This window comes from Brassica rapa, chromosome A01, assembly GCF_000309985.2.
Source record: "Brassica rapa cultivar Chiifu-401-42 chromosome A01, CAAS_Brap_v3.01, whole genome shotgun sequence".
Taxonomy (NCBI): domain Eukaryota; kingdom Viridiplantae; phylum Streptophyta; class Magnoliopsida; order Brassicales; family Brassicaceae; genus Brassica; species Brassica rapa.
Genome location: NC_024795.2, coordinates 23,491,145 through 23,514,601, shown reverse-complemented (window position 1 = coordinate 23,514,601; position 23,457 = coordinate 23,491,145). Strand labels below are relative to the sequence as shown.

The window sequence follows — 23,457 nt, the reverse complement described above, 5'->3', positions numbered from 1 at the left end:
AAAGGCATTGGCCTTTATTATATAATGTGAATACAATGACATTGGGCTTCTGATGATTTAAGCCCAAAAATATGTCAAGTAAATGAATGATGGCTATGGGATTTGTCCCACATCGGCCAGGAGAAGAGTAATAGAGATGTTTATATATTGCCAAGCACTTGGTGTTGATTAAACAGCTCAGAGGAAGAGAGAGCTCCCCACGTGCGCTGCCGCCGCCGTCCGGCCGGCTCGGCTCGGCTCGGCGTGGACGTGGGCGTGGGCTTGGGTGGAGGGCCTTTGGCCCGATAAGAACTATTCTTTTTGGACCAAGTTAAGCTCAAAAAACAGCATACAATTTTATTTAAAACGACAAGTAGTTTGTCTAGAAAATAAAAACGTCATGCATGTTATCCTCTCAAAAGTTTTAAACGAGATAAGAGAGAGTCTTGAGGAAGAAGTTTCAGAACTCAACTTCCTTCGATCTCCGCGAGATTCTCGCCCACGTGCAGCAGCTGTTGCGGGAAGTGGGTCGTCTCCGTCTCTTTAAATATCGTCTCTCATCTTCATTCATTTCTGAACTTTTCACCGCAAAACACCAGCAAAAACTCCTACACGTAAGTCTAGAGAGTGTTTCGTAGATTATTAGTTCGTAGAGATTCTTCACGAGTGCCGCGTGATAACCTTACATGGTTTTATCCTGGGACTCATATTCGTACAGATCCGTCGCACTAACGGAGCGAATATTAAGAGTTAAGGAAAGAGATTCGTCTCGACTCCATGGTTTTTTCGTTTCCATTTCGGTTTTGAATCGTCTATTTTTTCCTTAACTTCGTACTTATATTATCGTTAGTATCGAACCGGTTTTACGGCTTCTACATTCTTAACTCTTACTTCGCTTTCTATCTAAAGCGTTTTATCGGTTTGACGAACGATCTATAAAAACGGGTTTTGGAAACGTGTTTGCGATTTGCTTTCTAGCACTTCCGCGAAACGTTTGTAATTTTCTGATAAACGGTTTGCGTTTTGCTCTGTAGCACTACCGCAAAATGTTTATTCATATACGATTCATTCAAACCTGTTATGGCTTCATTCAAACGATGTTTGCAATTTGCGATGTGCTTATCCGCGAAACGTTTATATGTTCTTTGAAAACGAGATTGCGATTTGCTTTATTGCTCTTCCGCGAAACGTTTCCTATTTATCTCATAACGCTTTGCGGATTGCTTTCTAGCAATATCGCGAACGTTTATGATACACTATCTAAACGAATCGTTTCCATAACCGCTTCCCTAAGCGAGTTTGTGAAACATTCTAAGTATATAAAAATGGTTTCTGCGAACGCTTTTAAGCGAGTTTGCAAAACGTTTTTCAAAGACTTATATCGATATGATTTGGTTCAAACACCAAAAATGAACATCGATTTTAGACTATTATTTTCTCTAAAATAATATGTTAATTGTTGAATGGAGTACTAATCCGTTTTCATGTTTTCTCTACAGAAAAATGACAAACGAGAACGACACCCCCACTCCCATGGATACCTCGGATGTCATTCAGATTCCACTCAACGCTGCAGCAACTGGCGTGACAACCGCTGGAAACATCACAACGTCAACCACTGCAGCAACAACGAGCACTTTTCTCCCTGCGGGGAATGCTGCTGATGAAACCACTCGCCGTACCCTATTCGGTGCTGGTCTTTATCAGACGGGTTCAATTTCAGCAACTGCAAGTGGTCCGGTGGCAGTTCAAACTCCTCCGACTGTCCCTAGTGTGTTCACTCAAGGACTGATGCCAAACCAATTTGATAGCAAAGGCTTCAAAACGTGGCAGAAGAAGATGTTGTTCTTCCTGGCAACGATGAAGCTGGAGAAGTTCCTCCAGGAGGACAAGCCCCTTATGCCTTACGGGATTGATGATGTTCACAGCCTCGCAACTGTTGACATATGGGTGCATTCCGACTTCATCTGCAAAGGCTACATTTTGGGTCGCCTCATTGAACCATTGTACCGTGTCTACTGTGAGATTCCCACGGCGAAAGAGCTATGGAGATCACTAGACAAGAAGTACAGAGGTGAGGACGCTGGCTGCCAGAAGTATGTGGTCTCAAAATTCCACGACTGCAAAATGGTGGATTCAAAACCCATCATGGATCAGGTGGAAGCGCTTCAGCTCATTTTCCATGAAATCGCGGCTGAAGGAATGTCCATCTGCGAGACATTCACAACTCTCAGCTTCATTGAAAAGCTTCCTCCAAGCTATGCGGATTTCAAGAACTACTTGAAGCACAAGAAGAAGAAGATGGGGCTCGAGGAGCTCATCACGAGGCTTCAGATGGAATCCAGAAACCGAACTGCTGCAAAGGTCGGTACAAAGGAGCACAGTGTCAACATGGCTGAGCACAAAGGCAAAGGAAAGGCACACGCCTATTCTCCTGCCAAGCCTTCCAAAACTGCTGCAGCTTTGAAGGCTTCTGGAAAAAACTTCAAGAACAAAGGTATTGAGATCAATGCGAATGTGGAGAAGTTCAAGGGGAAATGTCACTACTGCCACAAAGTGGGGAACAAGACAGTTGAGTGTCGCAAAAAGATCAAGGATGAGAAGGCTCAGGCAAATCTCACTGAGGAGGATCTCGTTGCTGTGGTGACTGAAGCCAACATGGTTGAAAGCAACAACCCCAAGGAATGGTGGTATGACACTGGTGCAACCACCCACATTTGCACCGATAGGGCGATGTTCAGCACCTATCAGAAAAGCAAGACTGAGGAGAAGCTTAAGATGGGAAACACTGCAGTCTCCAAAATTGAAGGACGCGGCAATGTGATTTTGAAGATGACATCTGGACATGAGGTCGCTCTGACGAATGTGAAGCATGTGCCTGACATGAGGAAGAACCTGGTCTCGGGAACCTTGCTCAGCAAGAATGGATTCGCCACAAGTTTTGAGGCGGATAAGCTCGTGATTAGGAAGAATGGGATGTATTTGGGTAGGGGATATGTTAAGGGTGGACTTGTCAAGTTGAATGTAATGACACTCACTCCAAAAGTTGTAGCTCCAAAAGTTTCAATGAATAAGAATGAGCCAGTTGCTTATTTGGTTGAGTCTTTTAATATATGGCATGAAAGATTAGGCCATGTAAACTACAAATCTTTACAAAGATTAATGAATTTAAATCTAATTCCTAAATGCAAAACAAATAAACAAAAATGTGAAGTATGCGTACAGGCTAAGCTCACAAAAACGCCATCACCTCGTGTTGAAAGAACTAATAAACCTCTAGATTTAATTCACACCGATTTATGTGATTTAAAATACTTACAAACTAGAGGCGGTAAAAAGTACTTTGTGACTTTCATAGATGACTGCACAAAATATTGTTATGTTTATTTATTACATAGCAAAGATGAAACCTTAGAAAAATTTAAAGAATTTAAACTCGAGGTTGAAAATCAGCTTAAAACAACTATTAAAGTAGTTAGAAGCGACAGAGGAGGCGAGTATGATGGTCCATTTAATGCATTTTGTAAAGAACATGGAATAATTCATCAAACTACAGCTCCTTACTCACCAGAATCTAATGGAGTTGCTGAACGCAAAAATCGAACTCTAAAAGAGATGATGAATGCTATGTTGCAGGAATCTGGGTTACCCCAGAACATGTGGGGGGAAGCGTTGCTTACCACTAATTATATCCTCAACAAAATTCCACACAAAATAACTGGCAAAACTCCATATGAATTATGGAAAGGTAATTTACCTTCGTATAAATACCTCAAAGTGTGGGGGTGCCTGGCAAAAGTTGCGGTACCACCACCAAAGAAGGTCACTATTGGACCTAAAACAGTGGATTGCATCTTCATCGGATATGCACATAATAGTAATGCTTATCGATTTCTGGTACATAAATCTGAAATATCAGATATTCATGAAAATACAGTCATGGAATCAAGAAATGCATCTTTCTTCGAAAATATTTTTCCATATAAAGAAAAACAAGGTTCAAAACAAACTCGAGAAGAAAGAGAAAATGACAAGAACTCAGAAACTGAGACAAACGTCGAGATTTCTATCAATGATATTTCAGAAAATGAAGAAAAAGATGAACCTCGAAGAAGCAAAAGAGCTCGAAAGGAAAAATCTTTTGGAAAAGATTTCCTAATGGCATTTTTAGTAGAAAATGCTCCAAAAACTTTGGCAGAAGCCATGGCTTCACCAGAAGCTCCATTTTGGAACGAAGCTGTCAGGAGTGAATTAGATTCGATTATGCAAAATTATACGTATTACATAACGGATTTACCACCTGGCTGCAAAGCATTTGGGAATAAATGGATAATGACACGCAAACCTGGTGGAAGATACAAGTCTAGGCTTGTAGTTCAAGGATTCCGACAAAAGGAAGGCCTTGACTATTTTGATACATATTCTCCAGTGACGAGAATAACATCAATAAGACTGATGATAGCAATCGCAGCCTTAAGAGACCTAGAAATCCATCAAATGGATGTAAAAACTGTTTTTCTAAATGGTGATTTAGAAGAAGAAATTTACATGAAACAACCTGAAGGTTTTGTCATTTCCGGACAAGAAGACAAAGTATGTCGACTTGTAAAGTCACTTTATGGGCTTAAACAAGCTCCTAAACAATGGCACGAAAAATTTGACAATACAATGATGTCAAATGGTTTCAAAATAAATGAATGTGACAAATGCATATACTACAAAACTACCAAAAATGCGTATGTTTTGCTATGTCTATATGTAGATGATATGCTCATTATTGGAAGCAATAAAGACATTATCAATCAAACAAAGAACATGCTCAAAGGGACATTTGAGATGAAAGACTTGGGATTAGTAGATGTAATTCTCGGGGTTAAAGTCATAAGAAATTCAAACGGAATTATCTTAACTCAATCTCATTATGCTCAAACAATATTAGAGAGATTTAAAAATTACTCTAATAGTACGGCAAAAACTCCGTTAGATCCCCAAATGCACTTGACGAAGAATTCAGGTGAAGCGGTTTCACAAAACGAGTACGCACGTGTGATCGGAAGTCTCATGTACTTGACAAATTGTACTAGACCAGATCTAGCGCACGCAGTAAACATACTTAGTCGATATACAAGTAATCCAGGTCATACACACTGGAAAGCTATAACGAGGGTACTCAATTACTTGCGCTACACCAAAGATTTTGGGCTTCACTATGGTAAAGAACCAGCAGTTTTAGAAGGATACAGTGATGCTAACTGGATATCAGATTCTAAAAACTCAAAATCCACGAGTGGATATGTCTTTAAACTAGGAGGAGCAGCAATATCATGGAAATCTACCAAACAAACAGTGTTAGCCAGATCAACCATGGAATCTGAGTTCATAGCCTTAGACAAAGCAGCAGAAGAAGCTGAATGGCTTAGAAATTTCTTGGAAGATATTCCTATGTGGGAGAAACCTGTGCCAGCTATACGCATACATTGTGATAGTCAATCAGCTATAGCTCGGGCTGAGAATAATCTCTACAATGGTAAATCTCGTCACATCAGAAGACGACATAAAACCATTAGACAACTTATCTCAACTGGTGTAATCACAATAGACTACATCAAATCGGCTGACAACCTAGCGGATCCATTTACTAAAGGTTTGCCACGAGATGTTGTTGCTAAATCGTCAAAAGGAATGGGTTTAAAGCCTATAACGAATGAGGATGCTTGACTGCAACCCTACCTATCATGACTGGAGATCCCAAGACGTAGGTTCAAAGGGAAAACAAAAACAAACAGAATCTAATCAAAGCACTTGAGACAAAGAAGTCTCTTCCCAGCTCCTAAGATGATAAAGTGCTAACGAATGTGTAAAGGATAAGCACAAGCTTTTAATGATTCCATAGTTTCTGAGCGGAGTATTACTTAATACTTCTCATGGTCAATCACCTAATGAGTGTGAAATGGGGCCGTTTCTAGGAGAATGAATGCAAGGCTATATTCTCTAAGTTCACTCATGAAAACCAGGAATAGTTCAGGGCCACAATGAACACAATAGAGAACTAAGTTCTACGAGAAAATGAAGCTGCGTTATGCCTGTTGTCTCGGTTTACATAAAACACCAGTTGGTTCAAGACATTATGTTCACCTTCTGGTAAAGTAAACCCGACAGATACTAACTATGAGTGGTTCAAGGCTTAAAAATGCCACCAACTCAAACAAAGTGATTTTTCGCAAACACTCTCGATAAGTCTGTCTAGTCTAGTCAGGATTAGAATATGTATAGTTTTTTAGAGTCTATCGAGTCTGCATTTAGTCTGCATATGTTTAGAAGAGTCATTTCTATTCATGTGAGGGATTGTTGGATCAATAAAAGGCATTGGCCTTTATTATATAATGTGAATACAATGACATTGGGCTTCTGATGATTTAAGCCCAAAAATATGTCAAGTAAATGAATGATGGCTATGGGATTTGTCCCACATCGGCCAGGAGAAGAGTAATAGAGATGTTTATATATTGCCAAGCACTTGGTGTTGGTTAAACAGCTCAGAGGAAGAGAGAGCTCCCCGCGCGCCGCCGCCGCCGTCCGGCCGGCTCGGTTCGGCTCGGCGTGGGCGTGGGCTTGGGCTTGGGCTTGGGTGGAGGGCTTTTGGCCCGATAAGAACTATTCTTTTTGGACCAAGTTAAGCTCAAAAAACAGCATACAATTTTATTTAAAACGACAAGTAGTTTGTCTAGAAAATAAAAACGTCATGCATGTTATCCTCTCGAAAGTTTTAAACGAGATAAGAGAGAGTCTTGAGGAAGAAGTTTCGGAACTCAACTTCCCTCGATCTCCGCGAGATTCTTGCCCACGTGCAGCAGCTGTTGCGGGAAGTGGGTCGTCTCCGTCTCTTTAAATATCGCCTCTCATCTTCATTCATTTCTGAACTTTTCACCGCAAAACACCAGCAAAAACTCCTACACGTAAGTCTAGAGAGTGTTTCGTAGATTATTAGTTCGTAGAGGTTCTTCACGAGTGCCGCGTGATAACCTTACATGGTTTTATCCTGGGACTCATATTCGTACAGATCCGTCGCACTAACGGAGCGAATATTAAGAGTTAAGGAAAGAGATTCGTCTCGACTCCATGGTTTTTTCATTTCCATTTCGGTTTTGAATCGTCTATTTTTTCCTTAACTTCGTACTTATATTATCGTTAGTATCGAACCGGTTTTACGGCTTCTACATGTTCGAGTAGCTGGTTTGCTTGAGAGAAATGTCTGTTCAAAGGTGGAGTATTAATGTAAATTCAGCAGTTGGGTCAACATAAGCACAATACGCAGACAATTGCAAGTCATTTAATGTCTTTCGGTCTCGCAGAAACACTGGTTACATTATGCATGTGATCAGGCAAGAGAAATTAAATAATATGTTTACTGGGGTGAGCTAACCTGCAGTTGAAGAAGCCTCTATGCGCAGACAAACCAGACGGATGAGCTGCTGTGAGTATATGATGTTTATTCCCATCTATCAACCTGCAATTGATCATAAGAAAACTTTGCAGTCTCATACAAAATAATAAACTACGAATAAGAAAACCAAACCAAAAACCTACTTGGATTTCTCTTGAGCGTATCTTCCCCAGAGAAGAAAGACAACACCTTCCTTCTGCTGCGAAATGCTTTGAATGACAGCATCAGTGAACTGTTCCCATCCTTTCTTTGCATGTGAGTTCGGCTGTTTACTCCTTACTGTATTACAAGGCAACACAACCGACATTACTTTTGGCACTTTTTAAAACTTATAAGCTCACCACACGATGAGATACTATTACCTGTAAGAACAGCATTCAACAGCAAAACACCCTACAAAAGATAAAATCAAAAAGTGAATTAAGTAAACTGAGGAAAGAAGTAACAAAGAAACTCCATTTCACCTGCACAGCCCATTTCTGTAGATCACCATGACGTGGGATTGAACAGCCAACATCTTTCTGAAGCTCCTTGAATATGTTCAAAGACTAGAAGGAAGCTTCTCTCCTTCAGGCACAGAGAAAGACAAACCCATAGCTTGACCAGGTCCATGGTAAGGATCCTAAATCAAACAGAAAAAAAAACTTGTTAAAGCACAACAAAACTCCATGATCTCCTCAAAGAACTGTACCTGTCCGATAATGACAGCCTTGACTCGATCAAAAGGTGTTGTATTAAGAGCACTGAAAACCAAATTCTGCGGGGGATATATCAAAGGGCCTTTACTCTCACGTTCAAGGAAGTCAGAAAGGGTTTTGAAGTAGGGTTTTTGCAATTCTCCAGGGAGAGCTTTAAGCCATGACTCTTCCACTAACAGCTCATTCAAAGCCACGTGGCAGAAGCTTCCTTCAGCTACAACAGTTTCCAATCCCCAAATCAATCTAAATCGTAAAACCCTAGAAAACCACAAATCAGCTTTAAAGATCCAGAGCCTTCGGGAGAGAGATCTGCGTTGCGATGATTGTTACGAGGAGAAGTGAGGTCATCCTCAGCCTGAGATGGAGTGGAGGTGCGATACTTCGAGTTACACTTTCGTTTCCCCATGGATGATCAATCGGAGCTTCGATATGAATATAACCTGAGCTGGAGAAGACTGATCGGAGTTATGCAGGAAGACGAGAGAGCTCGAAGAGATATGATGGAAGATGATGAGTGCAGAAGCGATGGAGATTCCAGAGATCGGAATCAATGATGATGAAGGTGAAGATTGATCGGAAAAACGAAGATCGGAGATTCAGTTACGACGGAATGAAGATACGGTTACAGTGGAGCGTTTTGCTCACGGCTCTGATACCATAATAGATGAAATGTAAAATATCTTCATTAACTTTAATGAATGTACATGTGTTCCCTTATATACATGTATGATTAAGCTAAGCTAACTGAGCTGACTACACGTCATTAACTTATAACTAAGTATATACACACTCTATTAGGCCCCCTCAAGATGGCGTCATAACATTGTGAAGACCCATCTTGGACATTAACCTGTTAAACACCATAGGATAGAGAGGTTTTGTCAAAGCATCAGCCAACTGATTTTCAGAACGAACGTGTAGAGTCTTCAGCTGACCCGCAATGATACGCTCTCGAATAGCATGACACTCACGCTCAATGTGTTTGGTGCGTTCGTGAAATATGGGGTTCTTGGCAATGTGTAAAGCCGCAGTACTGTCACAATACAGCACTGGAGTGCTCGGAGAAGGACAACCAAGCTCAGCAAGCATGCGTGATAACCAGAGAATATTTTTAGATGTTGCAGACATCGCACGATACTCAGCCTCAGCAGAAGAATGAGAAACAACGTCCTGTTTCTTAGACTTCCAGGCAATAAGATAGTTACCAATGAAGATGCACGAACCAGTCACACTTCGTCTTGTATCAGGACAGTTAGACCAATCAGCGTCACAAAAAGCTTTGAGTTGAAATTGATCATCAGCAGGGAAGAATAAACCTTGACCAATGGAGCCTTTGAGATAGTGTAAAACCTTGTGAGCCGCGTAGAGGTGTGGTTTACGAGAAGTAGATGAGAATTGACACAACCTGTTTACGGCAAAAGAGATATCAGGACGGGTTGTTGTCAAATACATCAACTTTCCAATGAGTCTTCGATAAGGTTCAGCGCTTGGTAAAAGTTCACCAACTTCAGCAGAGAGCTTGACACTCGGATCCATAGGAACAGAGGAAGGACGACAGCCAAGCAAGCCTGCATCAGTGAGAAGCTCAAGAACATAATTATGTTGACAAATGGAGATACCCGAAGTGGAGCGTGCTATTTCAAGACCAAGGAAGTATTTGAGAACTCCCAAATCACGAAGTTTGAAGTAACTTCATAGTTCAGCAACAAACCAAGAAACAACAGCTTCATTGTCACTTGCAATGAGAATATCATCAACATAGACCAAGAGAATGATGATGCCTCGAGAAGAAGTAGAAAGAAACAATGTGTGATCGCTATTGATTTTCTCAAACCCCAAAGAGAGAATTGCCGAAGAGAACTTTTCAAACCATTGCCTAGATGCTTGTTTAAGGCCATAGATAGACTTCTTCAAACGTAAGACAGCATTAGGTGGAAGATTGTTCTCTTTGCGTTCAGCATAACCAGGAGGCAAATCCATATATATTTCTTCATTGAGATCACCATTTAAGAAAGCATTAGAGATGTCTAGTTGATGAAGAATCCATTTCTTCTTTGCAGCAAGAGCTAAGATCATCTTTACGGTTACCATTTTAGCAACCGGAGAGAACGTTTCAACATAGTCAATACCCTCTTTCTGTGTGTAGCCTTTAGCCACAAGACGACCCTTATGCCTTTCAACAGTACCATCAGCATGTAGCTTGAGTTTGAAAATCCATTTACACCCCACAGTACTCTTCCCTTCAGGCAAACTGCAAACTTCCCAAGTATCAAGATCCTCTAAAGAACTAAACTCCGCATCCACAGCATTACACCACTCCTTCGATTTCTTTGCCTCCAAAAAGTTTAAAGGTTCAGAACAAAGGAGAATGGAATTGATAAAAGCATAATGAAGTGAAGAGAATTTATTGTAAGTGAGAAAACGAGAGAGAGGATAAAGAGAAGTGAAATTGCAGTGATAGTCCTGTAAGTAGATAGGAGTTCTACGGGTACGAGAAGATGTAACTGCTAAAGGCACGTTAACATCAGATGATGACATTGATGGTTCATCAGACGATGTTGTTACGAAAGGTAAATCAACATCAGGTTTATCAGGACATTTGAAGAAAGCTTTTGCTGTATCGGAAAGAGAAGAACCAGCAAAAGGAAAGATAGTTTCATGAAACAGAACATGTCTTGAAATGGAGATGCTGTTAGATTCAAGGTCGAGAAGTTTATAATCTTTGACACCCGATGGATAACCAATAAAGACGCAAGCTTTAGCACGAGGATCAAATTTGGTACGAGATTTAGAAGAGGTACTCTTATAGCAAAGACATCCAAAGGTTTTCAAATGATCATAAGTAGGGATTTTTGAGGTAAGGATTTGATAAGGAGATTTGTGATCAAGATTAGGATAAGGAAGGCGATTTATGAGAAAGACTGCAGTAAGAATGCAATCTCCCAAAAAGGAAGAGGAATATGAGATTGAAACATTAAAGCTCTAGCAACATTGAGAATGTGCTGGTGTTTTCTCTCTACAACCGAGTTTTGTTCAGGTGTTTCTGGACAAGAATGGAAAGAAACAATACCCTTTTGTTTGTAGAGATCAGTGAAAGAAAGTTCAGGAGCATTGTCAGACCTAACAGACTTGACTCTAGTTGAATATTGGTTTTCAATCATGGTTAGGAAATTTGGAAACACAAACAAGACATCAGATTTCAATTTCATGAGATAGACCCAAGTTGCTCTACTGTGATCATCAACGATGGTTAAAAAATATCGAAAACCTTCAGAAGTGGGAACAGAGAACGGACCCCAAACATCAATATGCAATAGATCAAATGGAGCAACACTGGTTGTATGAGAGACAGGAAACATTAAACGTTTTTGTTTAGCTAAATGACAAACATGACAATGATGATTTTCTTTAGATTTTGTGTTTTTCAAATGTAAAAGACTAGACAATGAATCAATTTTAGGAAAAGCAGGATGACCTAGGCGAGCATGCCAAGTTTCAATATCAACAGTGACTGAACAAGCTATCTTATTGTTACCTGAGAAAGTATGAGCAGAAATTAAAGAACCAGACTCCAAGACATATAGATTTGAGATGCGTCTACCCTTGCCAATCATCAATTCCCGTGTAAGATCATGTATGAAGCATGAAGTAGAAGTAAAGCTAATCATTGATTCAACTTCAGAAGTGAAAGAACTCACACTCAAAAGATTAAAACGAAAAGCAGGCACAAACAACACATTCTTTAAAATCACATTATCACTCAAGCAAACAGAACCTATACCAACAATGCTCTCTGATCTTCCAGAAGGAAGAGTGACAAAAGTGTCAGAAAGGGGAGTTAGTTGGGAAAAAAGAGAGGATGAATGTGAAACATGATGAGTTGCGCCTGAATCGATTATCCAAGAGTCATCAGGAAGTGGAGCATCTCCAGAGGCAAGCACGAAAGACATGCAAAAAGGAGTAGGTTGATAAAGAGAAAGGAATGTACCAGACTCTTTTGGAGTTGATGATAGAGCTGAAGTGGAGGCAACGAAACCCTCTTGTGAAGGGGTGTGTGGAGTAATGCTGTGATTGTGAAGTTGAGTACTAAAGAAGGCAATGAACTGTTGCATCTGATCTGGAGTGAGAGCAACGGGAGAAGTAGCATTTATCTGGCTTCTAACAGGAGTCACAGAGTGCTGAGATTGAGAAATCATCTCAGAGGTATCAGGAATAGCAACCATGTTCGCAGATGCAGTTTGCTGACCGTTGTGTGGCTTCTGAAACTTTGATTTGAAACCACGAGGGAAACCGTGCTTCTTATAGCAACAATCCACAACGTGTCCAAAAGCACCACAGTGAGTACAAACAGGTCTTCCTTTCTGATACTGAGAGTTTCCTTGATTGCCTGAGACTTGAAAAGCTGATAACTCAACACCACTTGAAGGAGAAATGCGAGCAGAGCGTTGAGAATCTTCATTGTCCAGAATATTAAAAACTTCAGAGAGAGATGGCAAAGTTTTCTTCATGAGAATCTGACTTCGGACATGATCATAGCTTTCATTAAGCCCCATGAGGAAGTCAATAACTCGATTTGTTTCCCTTTGAGCCAATAGCTCTTCAACTGTAGTCGCAGGAGCTTGAATATTGGACAATTCTTCCCAATACGTCTGCGTCTGAGTATGGTAAGAGGATAAATCCATAGTACCTTGACGCAGAGAGAGGAGTTGGTGATGAAGCTTGTACAATCTAGGGAGATTAGACTTGTGAAAGCGAGTATGAAGATCCTTCCACATATCAGCAGCCATAGAGAAGTACAAGATGCTAGTGTAAATCTTATTAGTAACGCTGTTGAGCAACCAAGATTTCAGCATACTATTGATTCTACACCAGATCTTGTAGTATGGATCTGATAGTTCCGGTTTAGGGATTGAGCCATCAACAAATCCGAGTTTGTTCTTAGCTTCTAAACTAGTGGTCATCGCAACAATCCAAGTTCCATAGTTAGATCCGTCTAAAGATTCCGATACAAGGACTAAACCAGGATGATCTGAGTTCAGCAAGTGATACGGACTATGAAGATTATCGGGAGAATCCGATACCTCAAAAGGACGAGATTGAGCCGGAGCTGGATTGAGAGGACGAAGATCAGCAGCTCGATTCGAAGATCCAGAGCTTTCGGGAGAGAGATCTGCGTTGCGATGATTGTTACGAGGAGAAGTGAGGTCATCCTCAGCCTGAGATGGAGTGGAGGTGCGATACTTCGAGTTACACTTTCGTTTCCCCATGGATGATCAATCGGAGCTTCGATATGAATATAACCTGAGCTGGAGAAGACTGATCGGAGTTATGCAGGAAGACGAGAGAGCTCGAAGAGATATGATGGAAGATGATGAGTGCAGAAGCGATGGAGATTCCAGAGATCGGAATCAATGATGATGAAGGTGAAGATTGATCGGAAAAACGAAGATCGGAGATTCAGTTACGACGGAATGAAGATACGGTTACAGTGGAGCGTTTTGCTCACGGCTCTGATACCATAATAGATGAAATGTAAAATATCTTCATTAACTTTAATGAATGTACATGTGTTCCCTTATATACATGTATGATTAAGCTAAGCTAATTGAGCTGACTACACGTCATTAACTTATAACTAAGTATATACACACTCTATTAATTAGGGTTTTAGATGTGGACGAAACCATCTCCGTCTTCAGATATCAATTTCACTACGAACAAGAGATCTCAATTTTTTTTTCATTCCCAGAAAAAAAAATCAGAGGAGAAGGAGAAGAGTTAAAATTGGCGGGAGCGACGGTACAGATCGGTTTAAAACCGGTTAAGAGGCCAATTGTATAATTCCCATTTTAATTTGATTCATTTGCATCTAAACCGGTTCTCTCAACTATGGTAGTTTTGTTGATAAGAACAAGAACCAAAGGGATCATAGACACAGATCAAAATTGAGACAGAGAGATGAGGATCACTGAAAATCTGGTCTAAGTTTTTATAAAAAGACGGAACACAATCTTGGTCTATGTATCGGAAAAAGAAAAAAGGAACATTCAGGACAAAAATCTCTAATGGTATATCTACAGAACTGAGAGATGGTCGTCACTTCATCTTCCTTTAAAGACTAAGCAGGTTTTAAGAATACAATTCCACATAAGGTTAATGAAGATTGGCAAGAGATGAAATTAATTTACGTCTTCTTGGCTTTACTGATATATGCCTGAAAGTGAAGATCATAACCAACAGTTAGTAACATTTTTCGAAAAGCAAAAGTTTTAAAGTTTTTATATGTAAGAAGGAACCTGAACGAGCTTTGTAAGCTTCGGTTTGGAAGCGGATAGATAATGGTCAATCTTCTCCTGTGTTTGAGGAACGTTTCCACTTTGCATAGAGCCAGTCACTTTCTCAACTACTTTCTTCACTATGTTCTTGTAACCATCTTTCTTCATCTTACCTTCTTTCCAAGCTGGTTTCAGAAGCTCCTTCACAATCTCAACAAGCGCAAACTTGAACGTCCTCATTCCTTTCGTGTCTTTCATCTCTTTCTTGTCTTCTTCTTCTTCTTCTTCGCTCCCATCATCATCATCTTCATCTACAATGTTATCAGCTTCTTTGACATCTTCTCCAGCTTTCTTGCACTCTTCTTCTTTACTAGCTGCATCGGTCTGAGAAGCCTTGGTGTTTACCGGTAGAACCTGAATCTCATCGACATTGCTTACTTGTGATGCAGTAACCAGTGGGGCTTCGTCAGTGTCAGCGCTCATCCCAAGTGGGTTGTTGCTCTGGGTAGCATGATTTGGTTGAACAGCCAAGGAAGATGGCATCTGCAATGCTTGTGTAAGCTGTGGAAGGGGCCGTCTATTTGCAAGAAGCTGCGCTATAGTAGCTGAGATGTTGCTAATCTGATCTATTTGTTCCCTGGTTACACCACTCTGGACCGGAACAGCTTTCTCCACAACTGAATGATGATTATCTTGATACGCTTTGACGCTCTCAGGAGCTATCACTTGGTGTTGAGTTCCTCCAGGGGTTGGCGAGTTTTGGTACGGCAATACATCATGATGATTTTGATTATAAGCTTGAACTGGAGGAGCAGTATTCACCACATTGTTGTAGTTCTGATGAGAATCAGCTACTATAGGTTTCTCAAGCATGGGTTTGTTGTCACCATATGAATACATACCACTACTCCTCTGATCATCAACTCGAGACTTTGAACTCTGACCAATACTCCCAACACCAGGCGCTTCTTTCATACGTTTTTTCAAGTTATGAGCACTATAGTTCCAATCTGGAGACATCTCCATATCACCAATCCAGCCACTACCCTTAGTTTCACAAGTCCCTTTACTGAACTTTCCATTATCCAATCTTTCATCACCGTTCCATCTATTATGACCACTGTGATAGTTGCTGTCTTGTCTATAAAAGCTGTTCTTGTTGTCTTGAGGCTGCTTTCTATCAGCACCACCATGATGAGAGAACCTGCAATGATGGCCATTACGACAGTTCCCTGCTGCGAAAAACTTGCAGGGGATGTCACAACTCTTGCGGAACCGTCCCTCACCTGTCAGCTCGCTTCTCTGTCTTTTCAATCTCGGATCTGAAACGCCGTCATGCTTTAAATGCTCCCTTCTAGAACGTTCCTCAGTATCATCATCATAGTCTGAAGACCTTGCACCTTTCATCATCATCAACGACGCATCTTCTCTGAAATCATTGGAGTGATGATATCTTGTCTCCCTTGGCTCTCTACCAGCTTTATCTTCCCAACCATAATCACTGCCTGGCTTGTTGAATTCATCTCGGGTTCGGGTCTTGTGTCTATCATAAGATCCTGCATGATCTCGCCTTGATCTATAGACAGGGCTTCTGCTACGGCTTCTACTTCTGCTATAACTTCTACTATCACTCCTGTAGAAGATTAAAAAAGTAAGAAGTGACGAACAAAATAAATAAGAATAAAACTCAAAACACTAACCTATGTGAAAATTGCTGCCTAGTCTCATCTTGTTCAGAATAATAACTGTTATCGTTATTCTGTGAAACTCTGCTTCTAGTCCTAGCTTGACCGGAGTGCTGATCTTCCGAAGACCTTCTACTTGCATTTGCATTCCTGCCTGCGTTGAACAGGACAGGCTGTGGATCCTTGTCACGGTAATGAGAACCTGATGTTACATCTACGCTAGGATGATGATGATGTGTGTCTTCCTTAGAGTCCCATTTAGAAACATGTTTCCTTCCAGAACCACTCATTTCCAACGCCTATGACTTGCTGTAAACTACTAGTTACCACCAAATAATCTGCAGAAAGAAATGGGAGATATTCTGGTGTTGTTACATATGAAATTCAAGTTACTTAAAGCACTAGCCTCAAGAGTATAGATCTCCCAATAGTAAAACCATTTCGCAACAAATACAATCCACGACCAAAAAAAAGAAACACTTAAATGTTTATACGAGTCAGTTAATCCAAGAGGATCTGTCATGTCTTGCAATTGAAAAGATTGATCTTGACAAGATCCTGATAATATTATCAATTATTAAGTGAAAGAAGCCCAATCGTTGCAGTATAAGAATTGACCCCCAGATTGAATTCAAAATACTCTCTAAACTGAACTTAATTGGAATTCGAGAAATAAACCATATAATCAAAATCAGACAAAAGAAGAGAAACAGCACTCACTTGAATTCAACTACTTGCCATCGCCAACAGATAGAGAGATAAACCCTAACACCAAAGTTTCTTCGCTTCAAGGATTTGTAAGAGACTGCTCGTGAATATACGGATGTTAGAAAGACAAACAACGAATTTAACTGATTCAGAGTGTTCTTCTAGGTCTTACTTATTCTTCTTTTAGGAGAAGGAAGCAGCCTCCACCAAAATAAAATAAAATAAAAAAATCTTCGCTAAACGATTTTGCTTCTGTGTGTGACTCGTGGGTCCGGTCCCACTTTGAAGGTAATAAGATCTTTGGTTAATCTAAACCGTTGATTTAAAACTCTTTTGATCTCAGTCGTTGGCTACTTCTTAAACTAGCCGAACAGATAACTAAACACTTGTTGGATCTCTTTGTACTTTCTCCTTCTTCTATTTTAACAACTCTTTTTCTTTTTATTTATGCAAACCATGATGATTAGTGATAGATCCTTATAAGTTGTTAGATTAAACTTGAAAGAAAAGGAAACTTGAGAAACAAATTGTTAACCTAATTCGACCGAGTTATAGAATCATAAACATAAGTTTAGATATATTAAATAGGATTAGGAAATTATAATCTCCATATAAAAAGAAGTTGTATACCTTGTGAATTTTGAGATTGAGAGATTTAAGAGCTTTAGTTTTTGAATTAGTTTTCGCAATAAAGAAGTCTGTTTTTATATTGAGTTTCTTTCGATCTGAATTCTAGATACGTCACAAAAAAAGGCTTCCATAAAAAGGTTTTGTTAAGGAAACATTAAATATTATTATATCATAAGAGAATGCTCAGAATAGCAAAAGCAGAGGAGAAGAGACACTCGTGGAGATAATAGTAATAGACACAAAAAACAAAACATAGTATAGTTAGTCACATTGGCACATAGCGACATAATTGAAAAAGACACAGACTAATCAATGTTTTAAAACTGATAATTGCATCATCAACCAACAAAGGAAGAATACTGGAACTGAGGTCTGATATTCTGTGTTGACCCATCCACATATTGACAGGCCGGTGCTGCTCTTTGCGCCGGAAACTGAACAAGCTGATGTGAGAAACCATTGGTGTTAATACTGTTGTTGTTGTAGCCTTGCAAGTCCATGTTCTGCAACCCGTTAGGTCCTTGCGCCCGAAGTGACCCGGAATAATCTTCCACGTTCATGTTGTTGATCCCAGTTCCTTGAGGAAAGCCAGAGTAATCTTCGACCTTGGAACAGTTCTGGTTAAACTGGTTTTGAAACATATAAACACAGTTGCTGTTGAAGCTGTTGTTGGGTATCATGTTCGTGCTTAGAAACTCATTCCTTCCAGTTTCTTGTCCCCCAAGAAAACTCGAGTACATATCCATGTTTGGATACTGGTACACCGTCAGTGAATTTGGAAGTGGAGCCAGGGATTGATCTTGGTTAGGGAGCTGCTGTTGAAGATGATTCATCTGCGTCGGTTCAGCCATGTTCATGTAATACATATTCCTCTGTCTCTGAGATTCAAGAACTGCTCGAAGCCTATCTTGCATTATGGTTTGCTTGCGTTCCAAGGATTCAATCAGCTCCGTGAGTTGCTCAACAGAGCAATTACCAAACCTGGGATCCCAATCCGGATACTTGTAACTGGATTCAAGTTTCACTTTCTTCTTCTTGTTCTTCTTTTTGGGATCCTTGTTGACCTCCTCGAGAAACTTGTTAAGATCCCATTGTTTTATGCGTCGCTTCACCTCGCTTAACTGGCTGTACCTTACAGCCATGTCTTTGACCTTCTCTCTGTCCTTGGGCCATGTTCTAAGCGCACCGTCTGATCCGTAGCAGATGACGCTGACTTCGACCCCGCAGAGAATTGAAAGCTCCTCAGCTTTCTTGAAGACAGTCACTTGTCTTTTAGCTAAGCTTGCGGCTTTCAAAGAAGAAGCTTTCTGAAAAAGGGTTGGTCGAAATTGGGAAACTTTAGTGGTTTTCGACAAAGATGAAGACATCGTTATGTTTTGCGTATGTGATTGTGAATTGAACGAAGAGTTGTGATTATTGTTTACATATTTTCTTAATATATAGAGAAGATAAATTAGTTATTTTCCATTTTTGGTTATTAATGTCGAAGATCCTAAATGATATCTGTTAGATTCGATTCCCTTTTCTTGATCTGATTTTCCTTTTATTTAACCTCGATATGGAAACTGCCTTTCTTTTGGCTTAATAATTAGGAAAACCCTTACACATACATATTGTGTGTGTAATGTATGCATGCTACACAAGTACACAACAACCGCCTACGTTGAGAACTTGAGTATCATGTTATATTGTTATGTTTACTTTATTTTATTTAACTATACATATATAATCGATATTGTATGTATAAATACTTTGAATTTTACTGACGCTATTATTATTTTTAATCAGCTTTAGAATTATTATTTTTAATAAATAATAGCATTAAAATGGGATGTAAGTACATGTGATGTCATCGTTTAGTTTATGTTCTTCATTAAGTAAGTCTACAATCTATACTTCGGTATAAATACTTTGAATTTTACTAACATTGTCAATATAATCAAAATTAACTTTCGAATGAATAATTTAAATAAATAATCGCATAAAGTGGGACGTAAATAAGACATGTGTTTAATTTTAATCATGTTGCTAAACTACAAAAAGAAGAAATAATAACATTTTATTCCAATAGAGAGAGAAAAAAAAACTATGAAAAATTAGTTATACATCTGATATTTACCTAATCTCGCAGGAAAAGAAAAACACTCATGAAATTCATTAATATGTAATTGGGTACGCATGTATCACGTCACAAGTTATGGCCGGGAAGCGAGGATCTCCGGACGGCGGTGATAGCCGGTGGGGTAGGTACAAAAGACTCGTCGTCGGTCCAATTTGAATTTGATTCTCCCCAATGCCTCAACATGCTTTTCCAGTTACACAATTTATCAATACAAATCTTGAATCTTGGGTCCTTTACTTTTATTTTCCAGTGGCCGTCGGTGTAGTTTGCGGCCTCGGCTTGCCGGCGATCATACTCCAGCTGCGCCTTTTGCTTGGATCGCAAGTAACAAAATTGGTGAAGCTCCTACAAAACAACATCAAATATTTATCATTAAAACAATATTAACAAATGAAAACCCTTTTTCAAATAAAAAAAAACAATATTAACATATTTTAAAACTTTTAGATTAATTAGTAGATGTTTTAGGATTCAAGTTCCATTGAAAACGATTTCATTTTCAAAATAAAATAAATTTAAAATGGTTTAGATTTTGTCCAGATGTCCGGGTCTACATGTCCAGAACCTCTTAGTCATTTGAAAGAAAAAAAAACAGATTTTTGTTGTGGAAAAATATTTTGATGATGCCATAGAATAATTTTTACTTTCTTTTTTTTTTCGTTTTTGGCCTGTGACACACATGCTAACATCTACCTAAGAAAAATGATGTGTTCATGTCTTAGAATAGGGTTTAAGAAAAAAAATGTAGCATCATACCTTTGGCATTGCGTCGTGGACCATCCACCATCGTCGGTGAGCAATATCCGTAGCGAACTCAACGAATATGTCGGAGTTGAAGTTACAGTCATAGTCACGGTAACATAGCCACGGTTTCATTCCCAAGTAATGAAGAACATAAAGAATAGGAGGCTCTGCTCCAAACAACTCTGTTTTCTTGCGTCTCACGTCATCTTCATCCCCAACCCAAAAATGCTTCAAGAAATTCATGTGTTTGGGAATCCGATGCCACCATGTGAAGACCTCGTTTAAGTAACCTTGATCTCCACCGTTGTACGACTCAATCTCATTTATATGTTCCATCAAAAGCTCAAACGTACAGTTACAAGGCTCGATCACCATAACTCCTGAGTTGAATAGGGTTCCATTGTTTCCTGTAGCTGAGATCTCAGGCATCGAGAACAAGAAGTCGATGTTTCTCAAGATTAAGAGATCAGCGTCAATGAAGATGATCTTGTCGTAATCAGTGAGCTGCCATAGTCTGAATTTGCTGTAGTTCCACTCGTTGTAAGCATCTTTCTCTGCTTTAGGGTTTCGAATCCTCTGTATTGTCCTGATTTGCCACCCTGCGGCTTCGAGTCCACTCCGGTGGTAACCGCTGATGTTGTCATCGACCAGGATCACGAGGTCTCTTGTTGAACCGGACTGTCTTATGCTCTGAGCCGCCGCAATGGCTCCACAAACGTAAACATGAGCTGAATGAAGGATTGTAGCGTAGGCTTCTCTTTTAGGGTTTCCTAAACTTGGTCTCTCTGTAAAATCCATGAAAGAAAACTAAAAACTTATGATCATGACCGAGCAAAGTCGGATGAAACATAACAAATGTTAAAGAGCTACTCCCTCTGTATACAAAATGATTGATGTTTAAAGTTGTTCACACGTATTAAGAAAAATTAAATACTTACTTTTATCTCTATTACATTGTAGTTTTACTTTTAATTTAGTTTTAAAGTTTTATGTGGTTCCTAATAAAATTTAGCCACTAAAATTCAAATGAATCTTTTAGCTTTAAAGTAATTAAAAGCTAAAATATATCAGTCTTTCAAATACAACAAAAAAAACTAGAACATTAATCTTTTAAATATGGAGGGGAGTATATACATAAGTAGCTTAAATCCCAAGTTATCAAATTTTTATAATACAGATTAACCTAAAAATGTTTATGCCACCTAAATATCAAATCCGGCTCTGTTTAGCATAATCTATATTCAAATTGAAACAAGTATGTTAGGGATTATTTGTTTCACCTTTGATGCCGAGGGGAAGAGAGAGCTCACAAGAACCTATAGGAAGCTGAAGCTTGTCTCTCAAGGTATCAAGATTAGGTTTATATAACCAAACATCGCCTCTCCGAGCCACAAGATCCTTACACCGAAACAGATTCGGAATCGGAAAGCATCTAGAGACAAACAACACGTGACCTCTGAAAAACCCTTTCGCTGCAGCGGCCACCGTCGCTGCCGCCAGCTGCAGATGCAACCTCCCGACGTCTCTTGACCAGTTCCCTTCTTTCCGACAAGGAAGCTTCACGACGATCAGATCGAGTCTTCTTGTAGGTACTTTGATCTTTGGGAGATCAGGACAAACAGGAACCTCTGTTTCTTGCTCCTCATCGATCCACTCTGGGTAGAGTGACTCCCAAGTTACGTTCTTGTCTGCATAGTCCAGATCCAGTACGACAACGTTTTCCTCCTCTTCGTTGTCTTTAGTCTTGGCTAACTCTCTCCACCGTTGGATCTCGTTAGAATTGAAATTCAAGACACCGATCGTACGGCCTTCTTGGACGCTCTCAAGGGTTTTGGTCACATCGTCCCAATTTATGTCCAGGTCCGAAACATATCTTGAATCTTGTCTTCTCCATATCCATCTAATTTCCACACATGGTCGTATTAATATACACAAACCAAAACTTCTATGGTTTTGATGAAATAAAAAAATATAATCGGCACTTGAATCACTAAACGAAAGTCATAGAAGAAGAAAAGTGATAAATTGAAAAATTATATTTCAAATGATATTAAAATTGTATTGAACAATATGAGGTCAAGATTGTTATATAAAAGAGTTTACCTAGAAGAAGAGTGGGAAAGGGAATGATGATAAACTTCAGGGGAATAGATGATGGTGAAGAGAGTAGCCAATAGAAGGATAAACAAGAGAATCTTTACGATCTGAAACTTGCTGCAACAACAATTACTGTTTTTGTCTCCTGTCGGAAAATTGATGATATTAAAAGGTTTCACCATATCCGGTCTGCCACCGCCTTTGCTGCTTCTTCGGAATCTTCTCTTGCATATTGCTTCACTGCTTAAAGTTAAAACAACACACACAAACAAACCTTTTGACATTTATTTTGTATATTGTATGCTTAGTGAGAGTAATATTTGCTTACATGGAAGCGGAGAGGCGACGCCTAGAGTCTCCGCCGGTTGCGGCCGTGGCTGCAGTAGCGGCGGGGGGATTTGCCATGTAAAATTGGTGGATAGAAACACTAGAATTGGACAAGGGAGAGGAGAGGGCAATATAGGTGAGACATAACGTCTCTTTTAATCTTCTTATATCATATTTCAATTGTTTCTATTTTTGTTTTTGGGGAAATAAGAAAATGCATATTGCACACCCACCTTTTCTACTAAAATATTTTTTATTTATATGTTTTAAATTGTGTATATATATAACATGATTTTCAGTAAAGTCCAATATGCATTGTAAAGCACTTAATTATAAGCTAATCTGTTGAATTATATCACTATATATATAATATATTGCACGCTTTGGTTGAAATATTATGGATAACATTTTCCATTATGGATAATATTGCACGCTTTGGTTGAAATTCCATTCTCAGTTTGAAACTTTCTTGGGATTGATATATGTCCACCAAACTTTAATCATTTCTTTGTAAAGAACACAATAACATATTTTCAAAATAATAATGATTTAAACAAAATAAGATACATTAAAAGAATAATTTTAAAATACATCAAGGCCATTTACATAATTTAATTAAGCAAAATTAAACCTGAAAGGTAAGTCATTGTTTATTTTTCTTCATTTTGAGAACGTGGAGTCGTGATTACTGTTAACACTTGACATATAAATAAAACAATTGTTTTAAGTTTAAAATTTTCTGGTTTCG

The 23,457-nt window shown here is 39.2% G+C and overlaps 3 protein-coding genes across 4 annotated transcripts; all 3 read right to left on the bottom strand.

The window, feature by feature from the left end:
• Positions 1 to 14,066: 14,066 nt before the first annotated feature.
• On the bottom strand, positions 14,067 to 17,052 carry LOC103837943 (zinc finger CCCH domain-containing protein 38). Its single transcript, XM_033284642.1, has 5 exons — positions 16,962 to 17,052; positions 16,802 to 16,886; positions 16,097 to 16,419; positions 14,418 to 16,029; positions 14,067 to 14,335 (listed from the first exon to the last, which is right to left on the bottom strand). Exons 3-5 carry the CDS (start codon positions 16,369 to 16,371, stop codon positions 14,306 to 14,308), a joined length of 1,917 nt encoding a protein of 638 aa, XP_033140533.1. The 5' UTR covers positions 16,372 to 16,419; positions 16,802 to 16,886; positions 16,962 to 17,052; the 3' UTR covers positions 14,067 to 14,305.
• A 705-nt stretch (positions 17,053 to 17,757) lies between these two features.
• On the bottom strand, positions 17,758 to 18,786 carry LOC103837933 (agamous-like MADS-box protein AGL103). Its single transcript, XM_009114328.3, has one exon. It carries the CDS (start codon positions 18,784 to 18,786, stop codon positions 17,758 to 17,760), a length of 1,029 nt encoding a protein of 342 aa, XP_009112576.1.
• Positions 18,787 to 19,448: 662 nt separating this feature from the next.
• LOC103837916 (UDP-glucuronate:xylan alpha-glucuronosyltransferase 1) lies at positions 19,449 to 23,014 on the bottom strand. 2 transcript variants are annotated; one of them, XM_009114312.3, is made up of 5 exons: positions 22,711 to 23,014; positions 22,389 to 22,625; positions 21,566 to 22,185; positions 20,298 to 21,070; positions 19,449 to 19,886 (listed from the first exon to the last, which is right to left on the bottom strand). In XM_009114312.3, exons 1-5 carry the CDS (start codon positions 22,785 to 22,787, stop codon positions 19,608 to 19,610), a joined length of 1,986 nt encoding a protein of 661 aa, XP_009112560.1. In that variant the 5' UTR covers positions 22,788 to 23,014; the 3' UTR covers positions 19,449 to 19,607. The 2 variants fall into 2 exon arrangements, with proteins under 2 accessions (XP_009112560.1, XP_009112567.1); XM_009114319.3 differs by having other exon boundaries at positions 22,389 to 22,622.
• Positions 23,015 to 23,457: the final 443 nt, after the last annotated feature.

Bases quoted from the DNA above. Each gene is read 5' to 3' on its own strand.
- LOC103837933 (XM_009114328.3), bottom strand. From the start codon at position 18,786: ATGTCTTCATCTTTGTCGAAAACCACTAAAGTTTCCCAATTTCGACCA.
- LOC103837916 (XM_009114312.3), bottom strand. From the start codon at position 22,787: ATGGCAAATCCCCCCGCCGCTACTGCAGCCACGGCCGCAACCGGCGGA. The intron at 22,626-22,710 runs GTAAGCAAATAT...TTTAACTTTAAG, and splicing joins CGTCGCCTCTCCGCTTCCAT to CAGTGAAGCAATATGCAAGA. The intron at 21,071-21,565 runs GTGAAACAAATA...TGGATTTTACAG, and splicing joins TCTTCCCCTCGGCATCAAAG to AGAGACCAAGTTTAGGAAAC.
- LOC103837943 (XM_033284642.1), bottom strand. From the start codon at position 16,371: ATGAGTGGTTCTGGAAGGAAACATGTTTCTAAATGGGACTCTAAGGAA. The intron at 16,030-16,096 runs GTTAGTGTTTTG...AATCTTCTACAG, and splicing joins AGGCAGCAATTTTCACATAG to GAGTGATAGTAGAAGTTATA. The intron at 14,336-14,417 runs GTTCCTTCTTAC...CTTCACTTTCAG, and splicing joins AGCTTACAAAGCTCGTTCAG to GCATATATCAGTAAAGCCAA.